We start from the raw sequence: 25,175 nt of genomic DNA, 5'->3' as shown, positions 1-25,175 counted from the left end.
TATTTAAGGGAATGTCTCACGCAATGACGTGTATAAAATAATTTATTTATTGTCTGGAGAATTGCACTAAGCTCTCAGCGACTGTTGTTAGAGATTTGCAGCCGGTGCACAGAGAGCAGCAAGCGCCGCGTTTCCAAGCAATTACATTATGAGGTAAGATATTTTCACTTCACGATCAGTTTGCTACGAAAATTATCAACGCACAGGGACCATTTCATGAACAGCATTATTAGACAGATCACTAACGCAGACGGACACTTTGTTTAATTAAAGAGATGAATCGTAATATTCGGGATTTAATCAGTTTGCAGCTTTTTTATAAAGATTATAGAACACGGCGAAATTCATGCTATATTCTCGCAGGCAGATATATTTCCTTTCTCTCGCAGATGGAAATGCACAAAGTCACTCAACGGTAAACAACAGACAAGTTACAACCAATCAACCAAGCCAGTACGAAATATGAAAGTAAATAAAAACAATTACATTAAAGGAAACTTTCAGAACGAATTTCAGATATTTGAGACTGAAGTAGTCGAACGAAACACGTAAGTCTAGTAGGTTGACGGCCTTTGTCTCACGTGGCTCTGAAAGTGAACTCAGGCTGGCGAACCTAACATACAACTTATGAGGTTGGAGATGGGGAAACAATCATAGGACAACAGTTGCTTGTAACATTAACACACTACCCATTCACATTAATGTTACAAGTAGCTCTCTCTCCCTCTCCCCCCCCCCCCCCCTCGGACCCCCACCCCGATCAAACCAGGGGTCCTGAAACGTCTGTGTCGGATGTTCACGGAACACCTTGTGAACAACGTTCGCTGGTACGCCATCACGTATGAACAACATTTCTATTCGTTGCTACAGTGACACAGTCTCCAGCAAGGTAAGCAATATTTTAATGAGGAAGTCCATATACTGCATCCCAATTAATCTTTGTGGTACCATGTATGGCCCTATTAATCTGTCGCCAAGTACGCTTGCCCATACGTTAATGGAAAATCGGTGTAGATGCATTCATACTTGAATTGCTTGGTGATTTACATCTACCCATACATGCTGGCTATAGAAATTCACAGCACTATATCTTGTGCACCTTGCTTCATAGGTAAATAAAATATGGATGTGAGCAGTGGATCTGCGGCACGATTCTACAACAGCCATTGGCAAAACCGCCAACTGCCATGATGATCCTGTGGCCTTAGGGCCTGAACGCGCTGCGGATGATATGGATGCAGCAATTGTTCAGGAAGTACTCCCCAGATAAGAGAGTGAGATATGCCTTCTGCTGCTGCTTCTAATCGTCGCATACTGTTCTCAGGAGTTTCTTGCACCGAACATAGCACACGATCCTCCGTCAGGCGTGTGGACCGTGCGGGACCTTCCACTGTCAGTTTTCCGAGATGCAAGGGTACCTGTGCCCCTCATACGCTGAAAACGTCAGCCGACCAGCTTTTCAGAGGGCACTCTGTCCTGTGGAAATTTTCAGCGTAGGTGTAAAGTTCTCGTAGCTAAACCATAACAGAATATCATATACGTCACTTCACTTGTCGAGTAGTAGCCTTCCATTGCTAACAATTGGTGGACGAAAGAAAATATAAATGTACTACACCATTTGTACCTAAAAACAGCGCAATAGCATTAAAAACATAAGTGAATCTGGTTTTGGAAGAAGGTGAAACACCATGGTATGTACGATGAGGCTCACAAACACGACGGAAACTAACGTAGCCTTACCGAAATTAGAAACAAAATAGTTGTTATTATCATACAGCGCCATGGAACCACAATTCTTTCCGTCGATCGACTGGCACTATAGGAGCGCGGGCGACAATAATTGTCGTCGCGGCCGAAGTTTCGTTCTATCATCATTGTTACTCGGATCACATCGTTGTTACTCGGATTTCAGTTTTGATTCGAAATTAAAATAATTCTGGAAGATAACGTCTTCCTTTATAAAAAAAAAAAAAAGTCGCGGGCTGCAGGGAGAAGGCACGGGGACTCCCATGCGCATCACTGGCCACAACTTGCCGACCGCTGCTCTAAAAGGACTGCGATTATGCCGAAAACCGCTTTATTTTCTACCTTAAAATGTATAGTATTATAATATTTTTGGTTTTCCTTGAGTAGGTGAGTTGCAAACTATTTAAAAATTTGTTAATGAGACATTACTAGAAACCTCTTGGGATACGAGAAACACTGCACAATAATCTAGAATTGATGACTGGTGTTGTCCGCAGAACGAGGCATGATGCAAAAGTTGGTACCTCAAGATGGCACCACAAGTAAAGACACACCTTGCCAAACGCAGCAACGAATCGGAGGCATCACCGTAGACACGTCTCCTGGTGCTTCCTTACGTCGTTGCAGTCTGAAAGCTATTTACACCAACGGAAAAAAATTGCAATACCAAAAATAATTAATATAGAGTAATGAAATGTCGGAGATACATTTGTCTAGGTAACACTGCAATGTGAAATGCTGGCACATTGATAACAGGTGTAACTACCAGAATGTTGTATGCAAGCACGCAAACGTGCGTGCATTGTGTTGCACGGGTGCTGGATGTTAAGATTGTGGGATGGAGTTCCATGCCTGTTGCACTTGATCGGTTAATACAGAGACACTGGAGTTGTCGTCCGATGATGTCCTATATGTGCTCGATTGGAAACAGATGTTACAACAACGGTATGTGGGCGAATGTAATCCTGTTGGGAAACGACTCCTAGAACGCGTTCAAATGGTTCAAATGGCTCTGAGCGCTATGGGACTCAACTGCTGTGGTCATCAGTCCCCTAGAACTTAGAACTACTTAAACCTAACTAACCTAAGGACATCACATACATCCATGCCCGAGGCAGGATTCTAACCTGCGACCGTAGCAGTCGCACGGTTCCGGACTGCGCGCCTAGAACCGCGAGACCACCGCGGCCGGCAGAACGCGTTCCATGAATGGCAGTACAACAGGTCGAATGAACAGATTGACGTACAGATTTGTAGTCAGGGTGTGTGGGATAACCAGGAGAGTGCTTCTGCTGTCACACTAAAACATCAGACGATAACTCCAGGTGTGTATACAGTGTGTCTTGCACGCAGGCAGGTTGGTTGCACACCCTCAGCTGGCAGCCTCCTAACCAACACGCAGGCATCACTGGCGTGGAGGTAGAAACAGTTTTCATCAAAAAACACAAGAGACCTCCACTCTGCCCGCCAGTGAGCTCTCGCTAGAGGCCACTGAAGTGGGAAATGGGGGCGGTTTGGGGTCAGCGGAGTGCACGAAACAGGGCGTCTGGCTCGGAGCTATCCTTGAAGTAACTGATTTGCAACAGTTCGTTGGGTCACTGTGGTGCCAGTTGCTGCTCAGATTGCTGCTGCAGACGCAGTGCGATGCGCCAGAGCCACAGGCAAACCCAATGGTCTTCCCTCTCGGTGGTGGCACATAACTATTCGGAGCCCGATCTTCTCGTGACCACCCCTGGCGGCAATCATGTACAGTGGCTACATTCCCGCCAAGTCTTTCTGCAATATCGCGGAAGGAACATCTAGTTTCCTGTAGCCCTATTACACGACCTCGTAGGTGTGTAGGAGTGTTGATAAGGGCGTCTTTGTTGCCTTGAAGGCGTTCTCAACTAACATCAACTCACTAAGTTCAGTCTCAAAGGTAACTAACGCTCACGACTGTTATAGCGCGTATTAAAAGCAAACCTGATTTGCATCCTCTTACCGGCGTTACTAACGCCACTCTTATGCGACTGGTGAGAAATTTGAATAGACGACACTTTTCAGTTGTAGGAAAACGCTTATCAATTTTCGGTTATGTCTGACATCTTCTTGGTGTTGCGACTTTTTTTCCGTCAGTGTACGTCCGAGAGCAGTGCCACTCTGACCGTTGTCTATGTAATCAGTGATCAAATGTAATCATCGCTTACGACGACATTGTTCTCGTACTACAGATTTGACCACGTGCCACTAGAACATTTATACTGAATATTATGTCATGTCAGAGACAAATAATTGGACTCTGATGTCAAACTATCACTTTGTAATAAAGTGCCAAATGTCCTAAGTGTCAGCGGCAGCATCAGTTTCGTGTCATCTGTGTGAACACTGCTCGTCTTCAAATTAAAGTATTTACCACGTTCAAGTTTTAAGAAATTAATAGTAATTTGTTACCCTGTTGTAGTATTCGATCGATCTCCCTTGAACTAGACTTGTTGCAATACACTACTACGTCTCCAGTCGAAAGACACTGAGTGCTCCAAAATGAAACTGCATTAGGCTCACACCTACGAGTCACTGGATTCTGAGCATGATTTGTTCGTTTGTGGCTCAGGACGAAATGTGTTGACGAACAGAAAACGAAGAACGCAAGGATCGAGGTATGCCGGCCGGAGTGGCCGAGAGGTTCTAGGCACTTCAGCCTGGAACCGCGTGACCGCTACGGTCGCAGGTCCGAATCCTGCCTCGGGCATGTGTGTGTGTGTGTGTTGTCCTTAGGTTAGTTAGGTTTACGTAGTCCCATAGTGCTCAGAGCTATTTGAACCATTTTATCGAGGTGTGATCAACATCTGAGCAAGCGTGGAGCAAACCCATCTCAGGCTAATGTGAGGAAGTTGGTCAGTGTATCATGTTATAGCTCCTTACTTTCCTTTCCTCTCCTTCTTTCACCGTATCACTCCACTGTTCTTCAGTCAATAACGCATTATAAACGCAGGGAGTTGAGGACCACACATTCACACAGAACTGACACATAATATCCATAGAAACTGTTTCAAATTGTTACTCAATTAAATTACAAAATGTACTGACCCGGTACAAAAAAGTAGTCGTTTGCATAAGTAACACTGACGCAACTGTTTTAGATGATATTGTTTGGTTTTCTACAAATTTTTAGACCCTCTCTTGAGAACAGCTGGAATATTTACTTTGCCTATGGACAGCAGATCTCTTTTACAGCGCTTTGTGAATAAACGCACCGTACAAAGTACTAACCACCGCCTGGAGATACCTCGCTCATTCCGTGTAACGCACCTCTACTTGGCCCTGATAATAGCCTCAATTCAGCGAGAAAGAGTGTCTCCAAGTCTCTTCAAATATGTTATATTCATCTGAAGGCACTCTAGTCCGATTCACCTACGACGACGGTTCGCGTAGGTCGAGGAGGAGGAGGAGATTAGTATTAACCCTCCCGTCGACAACAAGGTCATTACCGACAGAGCACAAGCTCGGATTAAGGAAGGATGGAGGAGGAAAGCGGCAGTGCCCTTTCAAAGGAACAATGCCTTAAGCGATTCAGGGAATCACAGAAAACCTAAATCACGATTCAAAAGCTGCGACATGAACGTGAACAGAATAGTAATCCGAAAATGAAGAATAAATTTATTTCACGTTTATGATCAGAAATATTGCAGGGCCTCGGACTACCGGTTTCGGTCAGGAAATACCATCTTCAGATCTGCAGCAAAACACAAATACAACTAGTGGATGTCTACAACTTAAAATAATAAAATAGTCCATGACGAAAAGAGTTACTGAAATATATGCGAAAATTATGCGCTTTCAATATGACGAGGAATACTTATTTATAAAAAAGAATGTCCTAATGTACTGGAGACGTAGCGGCATGGTCGCACAGGGTAGTCGCGTGGTCTTAGGCGACTTGTCACGGCTCGCACGCCTCCACCCCGCCCCCCCCTCCCCCCCTCCCCCCGTCAGAGGTTCGAGTCCTCCCCCGGGCATGGGTGTGTGTGTGTTGTCCTTAGCATAAGTTAGTTTAAGTTAGATTAAGTAGTGTGTAAGCTTGGGGGCGGATGACCTCAGCAGTTTGGTCCCATAGAACTTACCACAAATTTCCATAGTGGCATCGTCAAATGTTAAACACAAAATCAGCACCAGCATCGTCATACGTGTATAAAATATGGTATATACTATAGTCTTCTTGGCAGCAGTGGGACTGTTCAAAACAAACTGCCGTGCAGAAGCCACAAAATGTTTGTCTCGCAAGCTCGTCAGATGTCGCTACTGTATGCGCGCGCACGTTGTTCAATGATGTAACTATGCGATATAATTAAAAAGAAGAATACAATTAGTAAAGTCTGTAATATGCTTACCAGATGTAAAAGTCATTTTAGTAATAAAATCTAGTAACTTAAGACATGACAAAAGTTAGATTGTTTACAACGAGAAAGTTAAGCGATAATAATTCTGATACGCACCGGTGGCAAATTATGGATGAAAATATAAAGCCGTAAGTATAATAAAATAAAACGACAAAAACAAAGATCGAAAGAAGTCCAATGAATGAAAACATACTGTAGCAAATAATCAGCGCTCTCTGTTGACGCTACTGACAGAATGCCGCATAGGCGAGGCGTGGTTAGAGGAACGCAACCGCCAGCACGGCCCTCGTACTCTGCGACGCGCCGTTCCAAGAAAAGAATGATAAATCCCAGTACCAGTCCATTAACAGGATTATCTAGTTAGTGAAACATGTTATATAAACCGAGAAGGGAGATGAAAACACTAGAGTTACACGCTCAACGCGAGAAAAACGAAACGAGTTTGTAAAGCATTCTATACTATGTCGTTTCTCTTGCGTTCAGCATATACCTCGAGTGTTTTCTTGTCCCTTATCTGTTTATGTAACATGTTTCACTAACTAAATAATCTTGTTAATGGACTGGTACTGGGATTTATCATTCTTTTCTTGGAACGGCTTGTCGCAGGGTACGAGGGGCCCCCTGGCGGTTACGTTCGTCCAACGACATCTTGCCTATGTGGCATTCTGTTGGTAGCGTCAACAGAGCCCGTTGATTGCACAGGCCAACGAAATTTTTTTTAAAACCCTTTTTTACTTTTGCAGCTGATCTTTATAGATTTTTACGAGTTGAATCCAAATCTTGGCTTAGCTTTTTTGTACCACCCATAGTTTTCGAGCAATATGCTTTTTATTATATAGTATAAAAATCTTATGCTATACGGTAAACGGGGAAATTAATGAAACGCTTTGTTACAACATAAGCATTTACAGTAAGCTACCTAAAACAACAATATGTGTTAATAGAGGTTTCACTTGTCAGTTGGAACTGGTTTGTATTTTCTGTCTCTTTTTTCTTTGAAGCTTCTTTTGTAGCTTTTTCTACGATAGGTCGCTTGCTGAACTTCTCGGTGAAGTGACCAACAGTGGTGCCCCATCATGTTGGTAGCGTTTTTCCATCACTTTAATGTCCTGGTGAAAACGCTCTCCGTGCCCCTCACTAACATCTCCCATATTGTCCGGTAAGTACTCACGGTGACTGTTCAAAAAGTGAACTTTCAAGCTCATTAAATATCCTGAAGTTTTAAACTTCTTTAACATTGTAGCTATAATAGAAACACATTATGGGTCTTTTTCATGTCCTAAGAACTTTCTAACAATTTGCTTGAATGATACCCATGCTTCTTTCTCATTTAAGGTAATTGTGGATTCAATGTTAACATCAAACATCAATTTTCTAATGTCAGATCCGACAAAGACGCCTTCTTTTAGTTTAGCTTCTGAAAGGTGTGGAAACTTTTGGCAGAGATAATTAAAACATGGTCCATATTTAGGCAAAGCCTTTACAAACTGTTTCATTGCTTTATATGTAGAAGTGGCAGGAGTACGTTTTTTGGACCTACAAGGTTTTTGCGTAGATGGTTTAAAGACCCCCTCTCACAAGAAACATGGAAATTTGGTAAAGCCACCTTCCTGACCAAGGAGCATGCATGTTACTTTTAGATCGCCACACATCATCCAACCATGAGCAGAATAGCCTATTTTATTTAGCACTATTTCTAGGTTTTCATAGCTTTCTTTCATACTTACAGAATGTCCAACAGGTGTAGAAGCATACATATTACCATTGTGTAAAGAAACAGCCTTGAAACTAGTTTTGGGTGAATCAATAAACAGCCTCCAGGCTTCCTTTTTGTATTCAAGACCAAACTCATTCATCAGACCGGGAATGTCTGAGCAGTACACAAAATCACCTTCTTGTTGAAAGAACTTGGAAAACTGCTGCTCTCTCTTTCTATACATGTATATGTGGTTCCAACTGCCAATAAGTTCTTTTCTATTAATCTAGAGCCAAGCAACTCAGCTTTTTCTTTCGTTAAGCCCAGATCCCGAACCAAATCGTTAAGCTCGGTCTGAGTAAACAATGTGGGCTTTAGACTTTCTGAATTATAATGGAATTGATCATCTGGTTCATGTAAATCAGACTGTACATCAGAAAATACTTCTGTTGGAACAGAATTTAAATCATCTGGTGATTCAGGAACTGGCAAGTCTGCACCAGGCCCTACTGGTCGGGTGGCAGACGGAAGGTTAGGGTAGATTATTACCTTCTTGTTTTTCGAATTATGACCAGTAATATCAACACTGCAAAAGTAGCAATCATTGGAATTATTTCTTGGCTCCCTCCATATTATAGGAACATCAAATCCAAAGGCTTTTTTTTCTCCATTTTGGACAATTTTGTAAGATCTTCAACACACACATAACATACCTTATGTGGAACCCAAGATTTATCTTGATCACCAAGTTTAGACCCAAAGTATGACAGATAAAACTTTTTCACATAGTCTGTAATGTTTCTTTGGTGTTTTGTAATCACAAATTCACCACAACAGCAAATGTTTTTCAGCAGTGCTAACAACGTCATCTGCATTCATTACACCGCCTTTTTAAATTATTTTAACTATATAAAAGCTGTTAAATTATTTAAAAATTCGCTTAACTTAATATATTTAACTGTAAAATGTGAAGATATGGCGGTTAATACTGTTTTCTAAGTATCATATTTGGATTTCCCACCCAAAAAAACATAAGAATAAGGTATTTTCAGCAAAAAAGTTCTTCCATCGTTGGCCTATGTTATTTGCTAAAACATGTTTTCATTCAATGGGCTTATTTCACTCTTTGTTTCTGTCACTTTTAAATTATTCTGTGTACTCTGTAAGCTGGTTATTACTTACGCCTTTATATATTCGTCCATAAATTGCCGCTGGAGAGTATCAGAATTATTTTCGCTTATCTATTTCGTTTCTAACAACCTAAATTTTATCGTGTCTTAATTTATTGGATTTCATTACTGTAATGGCTTTTACACCTGACAAGTGAACTACAGACGTTACTAATTGTTTCTTCTTTTTATGGTATATCGTATAATTACAACACTGAAGAATATGTATATGCATACAGTAGTGACATCTGGTGAGCTTGCGAGACAAACATCTTGTGGCTGCAGCACGGCAGTTTGTTTTTAACAGTAGCACTGCTGACAAGATGACTATAGCATAAAGCATATTTTATACATGCATGACGACGGTGGTGCTGATTTTGTGTTTAACATTTGACGATGTCACCATGGCTCCAGTACATTACGACATGTTTTTCTATAAAACAGGTATGCCTCGTCATATTTAAAGTGCATAAGTTTTACATGTATTTCAGTAATACTTTTCGTCATGATCTATTTTATTGTTTTAAGCTGTAGACATCCACTAGTTATATTTGTGTTTTGCCGCAAATCTGAAGATCGTCATTGCTGACCCAAACCGGTACTCTGGGAAGCTACAATATTTGTGAACATAGACGCGAAATACATAAATTTACTCTAAAACAGGATGGCCGGATGCGTGTTTGAACCGTCGTCCTGCCGAATACGAGTCTAGTAGGGTAACCACTGCGCTACCCCACTCGGTCGTGCAGGTCGGGGCTCCGACGGAGTTTGATTTATTGCCGACTCCAAGCGACAGTTGCGGTGCTCGCATACACGTGCTATGCGTTTGAAGAAAGCGTTTATCCTGTATATTATGTCTCTCGCTTGCTAAATGGAATTTTTTGCTTAACCAATAACACGAGAGTTGATAATTTGCAACAAACAGCTACGAGATTCAATGCAGAGCGTTCAGAACACTGGTGAACGCTCATTGGCTGTCGAAGAATGCCAACAAGCCTTAACTCCACCTACATCTTTCGTGATTCCAGCTGGAAGTGTTATTAGATCCCGTAGAGTTTCTGAATTCTTCTGGGCCTGCAGAGTTATAGATCTCGTGTGAGGACATTATATATTTACTAACCCAAAATGCTGCTAGACAAAAACTTTTTATTACGCTATTAGTTTTACTGCTGTAAGCTTTTTCGGCTTCATGGCCATTATGAGGCTCAGAAACATATGCAGTTGTTAGTGCTTATATCTGTATTCATTTGTAACTAATAACTGTTTTATGCATATGTTTCGTGGTACTTTCTTCCTGACACATCGTTAACGCTTTCACTGTCTAATACCTTGTACTACTCCGAATCGTAGGTATAGCGCAGACAAAATTGAAGATGTGTAATGTCTCAGCAGGAATTTGTTGCTGAGCAATATTCGTTAACAGGTATTTAATATTTTCCGTACGTTTAACAGCTTGATTTGACAACGAAGTCAACGGTTTTATATGGTTACATAATTAGATTTTTCACCTATGGAGTTTTGCGTGGTTGTAGGAAATTTTTTGCTAATGTTTTATCCATTGTCATGTTCTGTAGTTTCAGTAAAGTTGTGAATATAATTTTTATGTTTTAAGTCAGTTTCTTCGTTAAAAATTTTTTCTAGCTGTTTGTGCCTGTGTATACTGATTTCTATTTCTTCTAAATAGCCCTTTATTGAGCCCTTTGGTGCTATGTGCAAAATTTGCATCGCATTTTCGATTTGGTTTACACTGTGGCTTTCTGTTCCTATGTATTTGAATTCTGTGAATAGGTTTGTGGCACTGTTTATGGTATGATCTAGGTATGTAATTTTGAAAATTCTGCCTGTTTGGCTTATGTAGACTTTTTGACAATAATTAAAATGTGTAGCAGATCGAAAATTCGATGAAAATCCTCCACATAACAACAAAGGACCCAATAATGAATTATATGGAATAAATAGAAATCTACACAAACACGCGTAAATATCGAGACAAAATTTTTGACGAACAAACTGACTAATTTAAAAATGATACAACTTTACTGAAATCACAAAACACAATAACGCATAAAACAGGGAAAGACAAAAGCAACGAACATTAGCAAAGATTTATTACTACTGTACATAGCTCCATAGATGAACAAGCTCATTATGCAACCACATAAAATCGTTGACTTAGTTGTAGAATAAAGCTGTCAAACTTACAAAGAATATTAAGCACATCTTAATGAATATTGCGTAGCAACAAATTTCACATCGTAGAAATTACAATATTACATCTTTATAAATTCGTGTGTGCTACACCTACGATCCATATATATATATATATATATATATATATATATATATATATATATATATATATATATAAAAGCTACAAAAAACCAAGATACATGCACCAGCAACTCCATGTGTTTCTGGGCTTCATAATGGCCATGGAATAAGCTAACAGTTGTAAGAAATAACTTCGCAATAAAAAGTCTTTGAATATAGCAGCGTTTTGACTTACTAAACATATAAGATTCCGTAGAGCTACCAAATGGCGGTGAGGTTGGTTGCTACGTTACACCCACTGTTCCAAATGGTCACAGACATTTGCCATACGATTACGTTCAATGATTCATCGAGCCAGTCGAGGACGCCTGACAAACGGGAGTTTGTTCAAATGGCTCAAATGGCTCTGAGCACTATGGGATTTAACATCTGAGGTCTTCAGTCCCCTAGAACTTAGAACTACTGAAACCTAACTAACCTAAGGACATCACACACATCCATGCCCAAGGCAGGATTCGAACCTGCGACCGTAGCGGTCACGCGGTTCCGGACTGAAGCGCCTAGAGCCGCTCGGCCACCGCGGCCGCCGTGAGTTTGTCATGTAAACCTTTTGATGAAAACAGAGCTGTAAGTATAAAATTTTTACCGTCCTAGTAAAACTTATGTATGTTTCTTTTATGCATCATTCGCCCTCAATAAAGGAATGTTTTTATCTAATTGCGATAATCCCCATTTTAGAAAATTGCGATAATTGTAATTGTCAGTATCCGCATAGAGGAGGGAACTTTGGAGATGGTTAAAGACTCTGAAGAGACTTGTCGTAGATGCAGGCGCAAAATCCGACAGGGATGTGTAACATCCAACACACCCGATCAATCATATTTAAAATAGAAGCGTGTTATAAAGTTTATTGCGCATTACTTACCCGTAAATGTTGTGTTATCATTTTGGGCTTCTTCAGCTTTCGCAATTTCACACAAATATGCATCTATGAGATCCCTCTTCTTCCCTGGAACATATGTGGCCTTGTGGTCTTCGATTAGTTTCTGGAAAAGAGTAAAGGATTTTTGTTAAATATAATTGTGTAGGTTTTTACGACTTGAGTCACTTAACATAAACCGAGCGAGGTGGCGCAGTGGTTAGCACACTGGACTCGCATTCGGGAGGACGACCGTTCAATCCCGTCTCCAGCCATCCTGATTTAGGTTTTCCGTGATTTCCCTAAATCGCTTTATGCAAATGCCGGGATGGTTCCTTTGAAAGGGCACGGCTCATTTCCTTCCCAATCCTTCCCTAACCCGAGCATGAGCTCCGTCTCTAATGACCTCGTTGTCGACGGGACGTTAAACACTAACCACCACCACCACCACTTAACATAAAAGTTTTCTGAGTGTCGTACCGGTTCATAATGTGAACAAACTATGCGGGAGAAACCAAAAGAATGCCACTGCAACCGTGTCCGAAACCTTGGTTTCTCCAGGACAACCGTTTTCTTTTCCTTTGTTTACATTATGACGTGGTACGATACTCAGAAAACTTTTGTGTCAACAGTGAATAAATAGGTGTCTCTGGGTGGATGGTATTGATACCAATACGAGAAAGATGAAAATATACTTCAGAAATGTAATGGAAGAATTTTTTCCTTTTACTTATAATTATACGGCCTTGCCAGGAACATCTGCGAGTTTTGTAACCCAATGTACATGAGCAATCACCTTCAAAATCTTTTGTTCACCAACAAACTGTTTCGTTTTGATGACGACGCTATGTTATTATACCAGAAAGTCTCTCGTATTTAATACGAAGCAATGGTGGGAATTTGATTTTAACGTGTGATAAAGAGTGAGGGCATTGGTTGTGACACTGGATCCGAATTCAGAGAGGTGGGCTTACACGCCTCGAGCGGTCAGTTTTGTTTGGACTTTCCATCAGATTTTCTAAATTATTTCAGGCAGTTGGCAGGATGATTAAGGGACAAGTCCACAATCAATGTATTACATCATCCTTCTCCAGTAAGTCTAGTGGCCAGTCTCACTTATCCCATTGTGTGGGGAACATGAAACCTAACATTCCTTCCCTTTCACCTGCATCTGCTTGTATACTCTGCAAAACACTGTCAGGGGCATGAAAGACAGTTTCTTTTATCGCTATACACTCAGACAGAGAGCATGGAAAGAATTATTATTACTATAGTCCCTTTTTCTTTATTATTATTTCATTCTCCTTTAGGGGCAGTCTGGCAATGGCTGTTTCAACTTTCTAGGCATAGGATTGCAATTTAATTAGAGGAGATTACAACATTAAAGAATTAAATAAAGCGGGTAGGAGAAGTGATTCAGCTTAAAACAGGGGAGAAAGGACCCATCTCGGCAAAATTACGGAAACTGTTCTTAGTATTTCACTAAAAAATAGATGTCTGTAATAAAAAGTCGTTCCCTAAAAATTTATATTTACCAGACAGTTAATGGGCCAGAATCCACATAAGCATGGCAAACACTCATTTTAAGTTAATGAAAGGAAATAAAGAAATATAGATTGTAGAGAAGATTTTAGGAAGTAGACCGACAGGACAGAAATAGTCCCATACTCAGGGAATAAGTGTAGGGGGAGGAGATTCAGGAATCTTGCATTTCTGTTCGTGGCAATATCCTAGTGGAGGTGGTCTGGCATAAAGATGGTAGTAACATTTAAATTAATAAGTAATATAGAAGTATATAACCGTGAAGAAAAAAAATAGACGAAATTAGTAAAAAACAAGTAGTCTTATATCGGCATAGCCACAGAATGAGTCGTAGAAGATAGACAAGAAAGTAGAGTAGTCTGAGAAATTAAAATGCAAATCCAAACGGCTTAGCAAAGTGGAAATTGGCTTAAATATGCACGAAGCTGAACACAGAACAAAATATAGAAAAATAGTAATAGATGGGACAGTATCCAAGCCAAATCTGTTCCAAAAATTATGGGTAGAAAATGGACAACGCAAGAGAGGAAAGAAGGAAGTGAACAGAAGGTGTATTGCAGGAGCCTCAAGCAAACTTAGTGGCTTGAAAGTCGTGCTTTGCAACCTGTAACAATAGCAGAAGAAGTAAACAACAGATGGTTGTTTAATATAAGTACTGTGCCGTTTCTTGCGTATGTTTAACTTACATTCATTTATTTTGCAATCTGCATGCGGTGATGGTGAGGTTCTGTGTTGTTTCGGAGATGGCGATACTACTGACAATGCTAGTGGAGACGGCAGTGTTGTTTGTTATGCATTAAAACCAATGTGATACAAACACCGTCATATATTCGACAGAGCGCAGATTTTTGACTAGAACTACGATGTACAGTATGTGTTTTGCGGCACAGCTATGCACTTTTGGAGGAAGACCTGCTCACGATCTTTTACAACTTCACACAATTCGTAGTCTGCTGCCAGAAAATAACAGAAGTAACGTGATGACCTGGTTTAAGAAGGGTTGAGTTGTTAAGGAGTGAACTTAAAACTACGCGCAGTATCATCAGTGAAAACACAAAATAGTATTGTTTTTGAGCTATTCTATCTAATAGTACTAAATAGCAGATGTATTGTGTGTGTGTATGTACGTGTTTATGTAAGTGCGAAAACCCTTTGTGGCTAAGATATTTAGGTGGTGTTCCTTTGTTGTTGTGTGAATGCCGGACCTGAAATTTCCTGAGAATAGTAGTGAAGCAAATCTGATGAAGTGCACTTTGTTTGTATGGGTTGCATACATTCAGGAGCAAGAATACATTCAGGGGTAAACTATCCCCTTCCCCTTAACCTATTGTTTTGTTATGCTAATTCATTTATAAAAGCCAACCCATCCCCTTCCTCATCCCATCTCTCTGGGAAAAGAGAAGCCTGTACTGGGGCACTTTTTTGTCACCCCTTTTCAGTTCAGTTCTGGGCCACTTTTCCCCATCATGAGAGAAACTCCCAACCCTCCCCTCCACTCCTCCACTTCTCCCTCCCCACCCCCACTTCCCCTCCCCTTCTTCCACTTGAGAGTTAGCAGGAGAAAAGACTCAGTCTGTGCTGTGCTGCTAGAAAGAAGGATCACATGACAATAAATTCAGATCAGAGTAAATTATATTATAGAGAACATATTGTTGATATATAAAATTCAGTTTGCATATTTTTTATTTAGTCAGTTTGCAGGAGATAGTTCACCAACCTTCCCTATCCCCATTCCCCCAGCAAGAATGCTTCCCAGCCAACCCCCTTGTAACCTCCCCCCAGTTTTGCACCGAATTAAATTATCTGCATACGCTGTAGGTGAAGTTATATTTTAATTATTTTAGCATAATATATATCTTTCCTCCTTGTCATGAGACTCATTGTTGTCCACTTACGTTATTGTGAAAACTACTAAATGATAACATCTCCTTTCTTAAATGCTGGAATTTATTAATTAAATCACTCAATTTATTAACATTTATGAACATCAAACACTGTGTGCCATTCATCCACTCATCTCTGGGCTTGCTACCAAGCAACCTCTCTCTCTAGCCTCTCACACCTGACTTCCACCCACGAACTCCAACACTCAACTACTGCTACCCACTCGCACATTGTTGACTGCACTCCAGTCTTTGCTTAAACCATGTGTGATATCTGCATAGTGCATAATCGATACTACACAAGGGTACTGTATCCTTACATATCCCCACCAAAATAATACTTTAATATGAAAAAATCTAATAGTGATATTAGATTTGAATATTAACGTAGAAAAATATATAGAAAGACAAAAAAGGAAAAAAAATTGTAAAATTACATTATTTAGTAAAACTGTTTGCTTATTAATGGAGAACCTCAAGTCATTAAGAATAATTCTCATTTGTGTAAGGAAAATGGTGTTTAAGAAATTCAAGTATCACTTAATCATAGTACATTAAGCAAATTATATCATTAAATCACTCACTAATTAGCAACAAGATAAGTCAGGTTAATCGAAAATGCTTGTCCACACTGCATAATGTCATTGAATTAACATAGCAACATGAAACATAATGCTGTAACGTCCCAAATAAATAGCATGGCTAACTGTGATACACGAATAACAAGTGTCTATTAGCTTGATCATGAATATTTTTTTGGAAATGAATTAAATACTAATGATCAGATAGTCACTGTATTGAATTAATAGAAACATAGACCTAACTGAATGAATGTGATCAAAAAATAAACAAAATAATAAACAGACAACTCTAACTACTACACAATATTCACAGGAAAATATTCTATTACTACCCCACATAAATTAACACTCCATTTACTCTGCAGCGGAGTGTGTGCTGATATGAAACTTCCTGGCAGATTAAAACTGTGTGCCCGACTCGGGTTCGAGTCTCGGTTGGGCACACAGTTTTAATCTGCCAGCAAGTTTCAGAGCATCTCTTGTCTTGCAACACTTCTTATAGATGATACGGTTTAATGTTTTCTACATGTTGTAGCTATGATACTGACCGGACTGCACCATTTCAATTTCAACCGAATTAGGGTGAACAAGTTTTCTAATTTTGAATGGTCCTATGTAGCAGTGATGAAACTTTTGTATCTCTCCATTTGCACTTGATGATTTTGCATGAGTTCGAATAAGTAGTAAATCACCGACTTTGTACGTAATGGGCTTCACTATCTTGTCATGTGCCAGCTTCTGTTCTACTGCTCGTTTCTTCATCGTTTCCAACGCGATTTTAAAGCGCTCCTCTTGCGTAATTTCCTTCTATTGCGGAAAGGAAATGTATTCATGAAAGATACTATCAGATTTCTTTCCAAAGAGAACTGTACATGGCGGCAATCCCGTTGAATCATGCGACAAACTATTAATGACTGTTTCGAAATCGATCAATCGTTCTATCCATCTTTTATGTTTCTTCCCACCATGTGCACGAAATAAACGTCCGAGTTCACGCATTTGACGTTCAGTCGGGTTGGACGCGGGTCTTCATCATTAATAAAATCTTTCCATAAGTGTGACCAAAATTGTCGACCATTGTCCGATAAACTGCACTCTGGCTTGACAGTATTTAATAAGTATTCTTCCCTGAGTTTCTTGATTATGATCTTACTGTTGGTTTTCCTGAGTGGGTAAAAGCGTACAAATTTCGAACAGACATCCATCACAACCAAAATTTGAGTAAAATTCCCTTTTGATCTGGGTAGCGGTCCATAGAGATCGAGAGCTGAAATTTCACCAGGATTTTGAGGTATAATGCAATGCATGAAACCTTTGTGCTGAATCGTAGACACTTGAGTTTTTTGACAGAGATAGTAAGATTTTAGAATTGGTCGTACTTTTCGTGCCATGTTATCGAAGATGACGTTCTCTTGCAATTTTAGTATACATTTACGTGGCCCAAAATGAGCATAGCTCACGTGAACGTATCTTATTAATTCATCCACTACATGTTTGGGTATACATAGCCTCCAATGATCAGAATTCAAGTTGCTTCGCCGGTAAAGGATACCATCTTGTTTTAAATAATATTGACGTATCTTGCCACTACTCTCGGCATTAGGATCATCATATTTTTCTTTAACCATCCTCAATATTTCGTCTGCGTCCTGTTTCTGTTTGATGTTCCGCAGAATCTTGGATATATGACGCTCGCCTTCGACACCTCGCATAAAATGAATCCTTATGTCTTTCTGTTGTGGATGCGCAACATTAACTGAATCTTGTCCTTCTGATAGCCTTGGCAGCGCATCCGGTACGACGTTCTGCTTTCCTGGTATGTACTGAATCCCAAAACTGTATTGCTGAAGCATTAACGACCACCGGTTTAACCTATTGTGCATCAATTTGCAATTCATCAAGATGAGAGTTGGCAATACTCTCTTAGGATTTAGAGGTTGGCTACAGCGCGCATACACAAGCTCTGGAATCTAAGATATTGTTGTCGCGCCTCGCAGCGCACGGATTAATTAGTAGCAATTTGGAGGCCAGTGTAGGAGCCCGCCTGCTGTGGTGCGCACGTGTGTTGGGCGAAGGGGTCGTCGCCGAGCTGCCGTGCTTCCGTACTGCCGTGTCCGCCAGCAGCGACACAGGATTTGGTATTTAGCAGATATTTTTTATAATTTGCAGCGCGCTTATTAATTTGAATAAAAGGGTTTGTGTATGTGCATAACAGCAGACGGTAATTTTGATAATGATAGGAGTTGAATTCTTAAGGGGAAACCATTGTTGGATTAAGTATTGGTTTTTGTCATTGATTTCTTTTGTAATTGTCAGGGAATTGTTTCACTATGTATTCAATTGAGAAGTATTTCAGTCTGTCTCAAGGGTTTGATTAATTTGTAATATTGCTTTAATCTCACTGGAGGCAGATTTACAAACGAAGCGATTGTTCACAGAGCTTCTAGCGTTTTGTTAACTGAATGAGAAAGAATCGCTTTCAGAATATAGTTTTTTGTTTGGGTTATCATTTATCGAGTTTAGATTTGACCAAACCCTTTCTTTTAAATTATATGTAGTTGTAGTAAGCAGCAGCAGCCGCAGCAACAGCAGGAGCCGCCATACAGAACATGCATAGCACTCAGCATGAATAATAGGTTTTTTTAATGTTTTTGTTAGATAAGGAATGCAGCAGATCAAGCAGTGGCAGCAGAAAGACAAAGTAAGTTATCTGTTGCGCACAGGACCAATAAAAAAGAATAAAGTTTTGGCGATCTCTGTAATAGTAAAGTTAACAAGAGTACAAGGACGAGATTTTCAGTAGAAAACACGAGATAAGAAGATAGAGCTCTCGACTTTCACCTGTCGACATGCCTGCCAGGATACGTTGTTTTTGGATGAGTCGTAGTTAGATATGCTTCGTCTTTCTACTGCCAACTGCAAGCTTACGCAACAGTAATCATTAGTGGAGGCACAGCATTTTGATCGCTTGCGCACTGCTTCGTATTAACAAAAATTGAACAGTGGAATTTTTAAGATAGCGGTGTATTTTAGTGACATGTTTTCGTTCGTATTGCAACAATGACGACGCGAGCACAAAATAAAATGGAAAATAATGCAGATGCTACTGCAAACGCGAACGTAGATACGGTTGCAAACATGAATGTAGGAGCGGTTTCAAACGCAGTTTCCGAAAATTCGGAACAGGGAGTAGAAAATTCTTTTGAGAATATTGAGATCCGGGAATTTTCGAACAATACTGTGGAGAATTGGAATGTAGGCGATCATTTGCCAACAATGCGTGATGAACAACTGTGTGTTACACGCAACTTAGGACATGACAATACAGTGACGCAAACAGAACGCATTATGAGAAATTCCAGCGTTGCTTCCGCCTCAAAAGTGCACAGTAATTTTGTTTTCCCCACTTTCGGTGGAAATTCAGGTCTGGTTGCCACTCCGATAGAGCGGAGTAATTTTGCCTTTCCTTCTGTTAGTGGAAATGCAGGCACTGCTTCTGCTGTAACAGAGAAGAGTAACCTTGTACTCCCCGCCCCCAGTAATGATGTTTTACAATTATTACTGAGTAAACTCACTGAATTTAATGACAGACAGGAGAGTAAACTCACTGAATTTAATGATAGACAGGAGAGTAAACTCACTGAATTTAATGACAGACGGGAGAGTAAACTCACTGAATTTAATAACAGACAGGAGAGTAAACTCACTGAATTTAATAACAGACAGGAGAGTAAACTCACTGAATTTAAGAGTAAACTCACTGAATTTAATGACAATAATGCAAAGAATTTCAAATCGCTTCAGAACGAAATTAACGAGAATATCACATTGTTTCAGGGTGAAGTGAATGACAATATAAATAGTAAATTTGAAGAAATGACCAGTCAGTTGCAAAGTCAGCTACGTGAAGAATTCAAATCAGATATTAATTATCTTGTATCCCGACTTGATCACGTACAAAATGTTTATATTGTTGAAGTGAAATGACAGACGTCACAACAAGAACTGCAAGTAGAGGAATTAGCGAAAAATGTTGAGTCATTGCAATTACAGACCACCAATGAAGTTTCAAAGATAGAAACTCAATTAACGACAGTAGCTAAACAGGTAGATGAATTATCCATGAAAGTGACGGAACTGAGTAGCGGGTTAGATACGAGGTCAGATGATACTCAGCCGGTACCGATCGCGGATACCGAAAAATTTCGTCTCTGCAAAGTTTTAAACAAGAGTAGATGACAATTAGTCAGCAAAACAAACGTGATGTAAAAAAAATACAGAAACAGCTTGCCAGCATCGAAGAAAAGATCGATCGCAGCAATGACACGGGTAGATCCCATAATTACTAAATTGGTAACGACAATGAGCGCGTTAATTATGGAAATGCCGACCACTTTTCTCGTGGATATGACAAGTTTGCGGGACGTAATGAAGGAAACGTGAGTCATGCTGTAAAAGAAAACTCATCCGCTAAGAAAAATGACGAGTTTGACTATAAGCATTTTCTCACAGTTAGGAAATTAAAAATTTTTCGGAATGCTAGTCACGAAATCCACCCTCGAGAGTGGTCACAACAATTTGGCTATTCTTTACCACCAACATGGCCAATTGGCCACAAACTGGAATTCATTTGCAGTTATCTTGAAGGAGAGCCTGCAACAAGAATGCGCTTAATAGTACGTGAATGTCACACATATGGTGATCTTTATCACGCATTCTTATCTGCTTACTGGTCAGAGACTACACAAGATCGTGTAAAACATTACATCATTATGATGCAAAGTTATGAGCAGTCGAAATTTTCAACTCCAGTGCAATATTTTGAAAACATGATGCGCATGAACAGATATTTAACGAATCCGTACAGTCAGTCGGAATTAATTCATATCTGTTTGACAAAACTGCCGATCAGATTACGCCACATAATTTTGGCAGGTAGGTGCAAAGATGACTTGGAGGCATTCCAAGCTCTTTTGCAAGAATTAGAATTTGACAACTACGAAAACACACAAAGAGATAATAGTAATCAGTATTGGGAAAATAATATTCCGCGGCGTGACCGTAAACGCGTATGGAACTCGGACGAACCTCACGCGTACAGGGCGGAAGAAGATAGGTGCGATATGCGGCATCAACCGTAAAACACACATCATAGACGGCAGAGAAATGATTTTATGATCATAGGAACTCTCGGTACAGTAATAGAGATCGCGGACCGCGAGAGCAAAGGCGTTATGGAAATGAAAATTATTTTAGAAGGAATGGTCGCGGTAGGGCCAACCGAAATTGGCGCGGACACGCAAATTACAATTCGGAACGCGGTGCTCATGCAGAATACAGAGCATCGAGCCCACGTGAAAATTATGGTCATAACAATTATGAGAACCAAAACAGTTATGATGAAGGGACAAATCAAAATTGGCAGGATCGCAGAAATTCCAATTTAGAGCGTGGGGACAATGTAGAAATCAGACCACCCAACCCAAGCAATAATTCGCGGCAATACGAGCCGGCACAACAATGACTAGCAACAAGGACTACAAACGAACCGTTTGTAGCGGCGGAAAGCCGACATACAAATTATGTTAACTTTGTTGGACTGGAGGACATTAGAGACACATTATTACAAGAAAATGATAACAGCGAAACTATGTATGCTCGTCCAATTATAAAAATCTCGGTAGGAAATAGTCTACTTTCAGCTGTACTTGATTCTGGTAGCCCTGTGAATGTAATTAGTGAGACAATGTTTAAGAAGTGTGAACAGGCATCTGTTTGTCCAACCTTGCCATTATTAATGACCAAATTAAAGGGAGTCATTCAAGGAAAGAGTGTAGACGTATGCAATCAGACTTCTTTAGTTTTCAGGTGTCAAGGACACGAGTTTTCTGCAAATTTCTTAGTAGTCCCTCTTTTATCAACAGAAATGATTTTGGGTGTGGAATTCCTACGTGAATATAAAGCTATGTTAAACTTTTGTAATGCTTAAGTCATGTTACGAGTAAATCAAATGCTAGTTGGGCTTAAATTTCAAGGATGGTTAACAAAGGAGGATGAGGAAGTGTCTTATCTGCATTTTCTCTTTCCGCTTGAGGCACAACAATCACTGAATTTGTCTAATAGTTGCACAGATAACATCACTACGTTTTACTGTGAAACAGAACAATCGATTAGTGCAGAAAAATTAATTAAAAGGAAAGTTTACTGATGAGTACATATAGTTATTCATAATTGCAAATCACAGTCTGCATTTGAAAGGTGACTGTTGGTCCCAGTTTCATACATACTGACGAAATGTCTGATCTGTGCGTCATGCCGGTGGTGCCATATAGAGTCTGCCATGCCAGTTTTACCGTGGGGAGACTACACGCAAGACTTCTTGAAGGAAGATGGGACATGTTAGGTATTGTTACTTCATTTTAAATTCCCTTACTCCTCATCCCATGTGCGACTGCAGCTGGGTGATTATGTGGGTAGATGAGATTTAAGACATCGTCGTAGAAGAGGAAGGAAAGGCCCAGCATGGGCGGTAATGTCTATTTGGCTCTTTCAGATGTTAAGGAAAACTTCCCCCGCACTGAAAGAGGATGTTACATCAAGGGTGAAAAAACGTGCCTTGCGCGATGAAGACGTCAAACTTCAACCAAAATCTCTCCCCACCACATGAAACAATGTTATTTTGGAAGTGAGTAGGAGGTCCTTGTGTGAGGCAGGTGGCCAGTTTTGTGTACGAGAAGGAAGTGCAGGACGGAAGGGGGACAGAAAAATGCGTGGTCCACGATTGGAATGTTATAAATTCAGTGGTCGGCTTACCCCCTGTACCTGCAACCAAGAACCATTTTGGAAGAGACAGAGACAGGCAAGGGCGAGAGAGAGGCAGAGGGACGCAGAGTTGTAAGCATTATAATGATTGGACATTTTTAAAAGAAACGAGCTTTTGCCCTCTCCCTGTGGATTTGAGAGTAGTACTCGCCAGGGAGTGAGGCCAGTAGACGATAAAGTACATTTTCGGACGAGGATGGGAACATTACGACAGGGGGGGGGGGGGAGGGGGCACGATTCGTCACTTTAAAATTTAACGCATTTTCTCTTTCCCGCTTCTACGGATCACGGTATGACTTCACTTGTCTGAGTGCTTCTCGAGGCGGAGTGAGTGGAGTGGCGCGCGAGTGCTGGGCAGACGACATTGGGTCACTGCGGTTGGTGGGCCGTCGATCGCGATTGCACGAAGCCTTCTGCTGTTCTAACGAGGTTGGAATTTAGGCCACGTTAGGTTGCGCTTCTGGCGCTTCCGCTTTTTCTCACTTGAATCAGTCATGTCAGTGAAACGTTAGGAGTAATACTTATCGACTTATAACGACTCTGGAGTCAACGAAAGATATCACTGGGCGTCAGTTCCCTGCCGCTCCGTGTTGTTTCCCCACTTAGTCACCAGTGTTTGCAACAAGGGCTCCATAATTAGCAAAGGGGCATGTTTCTCAATTGTGTCTGCCAGATATTCGAGAGGCTAATATTCTTACCTCCTTGTACGTGACAGTTTCTTACTTTTCTCGCCAAGTCAGTGTATTTCTCAAGTCTTTCCAGAGTTATTGCGTTGAGGGGAGCATACTTTAACGTGCAATATCATAGTAATCATTTATTTTTGCGATCTTGCCTTGGAGTTATTCATTTGTCTGCGGCTAGTTGATCATTTCTTACGAAATAAAGATGATTTGTGGCGTAGGTGAAGCTCCATTCACTGATACTAAAGCAAACTGCCAGACTTCTCCAAGCCACCTTTCGGCGCCTGGGTACTTGAGTTCGTTTCCGTTGCAGAACGTTCGATGATTGCTACCTAGCCCGCGATTACATCGCTAATCGTAATTTCTGAAGTGGCAGGTAACGAATATGGAATGGGAGTGAAGACAGAACTTCAATATTCCATTTAGCCTACCCCACTGGAAGCTATATTGAAAACGTTACGCACTTTCAGTTAACTTTTCTGATCGGATGTTTAGCAAAGAGAACGATAAGCTTTCAAGTTAAAGGCTATTTTCCGATACTAGATTTGATTACTGTACGATATATATCTTTAGTGGCGACACGGGAATAGATTTCGCAATGTGCTGCAGTGTGGTGGTCTATAACCTTTTGAATCGCAGGGGCAGCCATCGTAACTGGAACAATGGCCTTGCAGCAGTGATAACACCCGTTCCCGTCAGACCACCGAAATTAAGTGCTGTGGGGCTTGGCTAGAACTTGGGTGGGTGACCGTCCGGTCTGTAGTACGCTGTTGGCAAGCGGGATGCACTCAGTCAGCTCTTGAGAGGCAAGTTGGGGAACAACTTCATCAAGAAGTAGCGGCTCCGGTCACGAAAGCTGACAACGGCCCGGAGAGCGTTGTACTGACCACACGCCTCTCCATATTCGCATTCAGTGACGCCTATAAGCTGAGGATGACACGGTGGTCGGTCAGTACCGTATGGTCTTCCAGGATCTGTTCGGAGTTTGTTTATCGATTGTCTTTTTTTATTTGTAGTTCACTGTTGCTATTTGAGTTTATATATTGTCGTTTTGTCGTTTGGAGATAGTGCGTGGAACTGTTGACGCTATAAAAGGGAGTGTCAGGTGGAGACATGGGAACATTTCCTAGTTATTGTTCTATTTGAGTTCCATTGAGGCGTGACAGCAGCGAAAGCAGCCTGCAATATTTGCGCCATGTATCGAGACTATGGCTTTGGACAGAGCACGGCAACAAATTCGTTTTCTCGTTTTAAGGATGATCGTTTCGACAGTAGTGACTCTTCACGTTCGGGAAGACCATCGTGGTTTAATGAAGATCGTTTAAATTCATTAATCTGCAAAGGTCCGCGTTAGTGTACGCGAAAACTGTCAAATGTGATGAACTGTGATCATTTCACCATTGTGCGACATTTGCATGCAAGGCGGAAGGTACAGAAATTGAGTGTATGGGTACCGCTTACGCTAAACCAAAATCACAAAAATTAACAGC

At 40.7% G+C, this 25,175-nt stretch overlaps 1 protein-coding gene across 1 annotated transcript in view; it reads right to left on the bottom strand.

Annotated features, from left to right (window-relative positions):
- Nucleotides 1–25,175, bottom strand: part of LOC124613986 (methyl farnesoate epoxidase-like) — a 326,569-nt gene that overhangs the window by 130,780 nt on the left and 170,614 nt on the right. Inside the window, exon 5 of the mRNA XM_047142773.1 lies at nucleotides 12,184–12,304. Coding sequence (XP_046998729.1) covers nucleotides 12,184–12,304 — 121 coding nt within the window. The remainder of the gene's footprint in view (nucleotides 1–12,183; nucleotides 12,305–25,175) is intronic.

This window comes from Schistocerca americana, chromosome 4, assembly GCF_021461395.2.
Source record: "Schistocerca americana isolate TAMUIC-IGC-003095 chromosome 4, iqSchAmer2.1, whole genome shotgun sequence".
Classification (NCBI taxonomy): Eukaryota; Metazoa; Arthropoda; class Insecta; order Orthoptera; family Acrididae; genus Schistocerca; species Schistocerca americana.
Note: the sequence above shows the minus strand (reverse complement) of the source record. Positions and strands in the feature narration are given on the sequence as shown.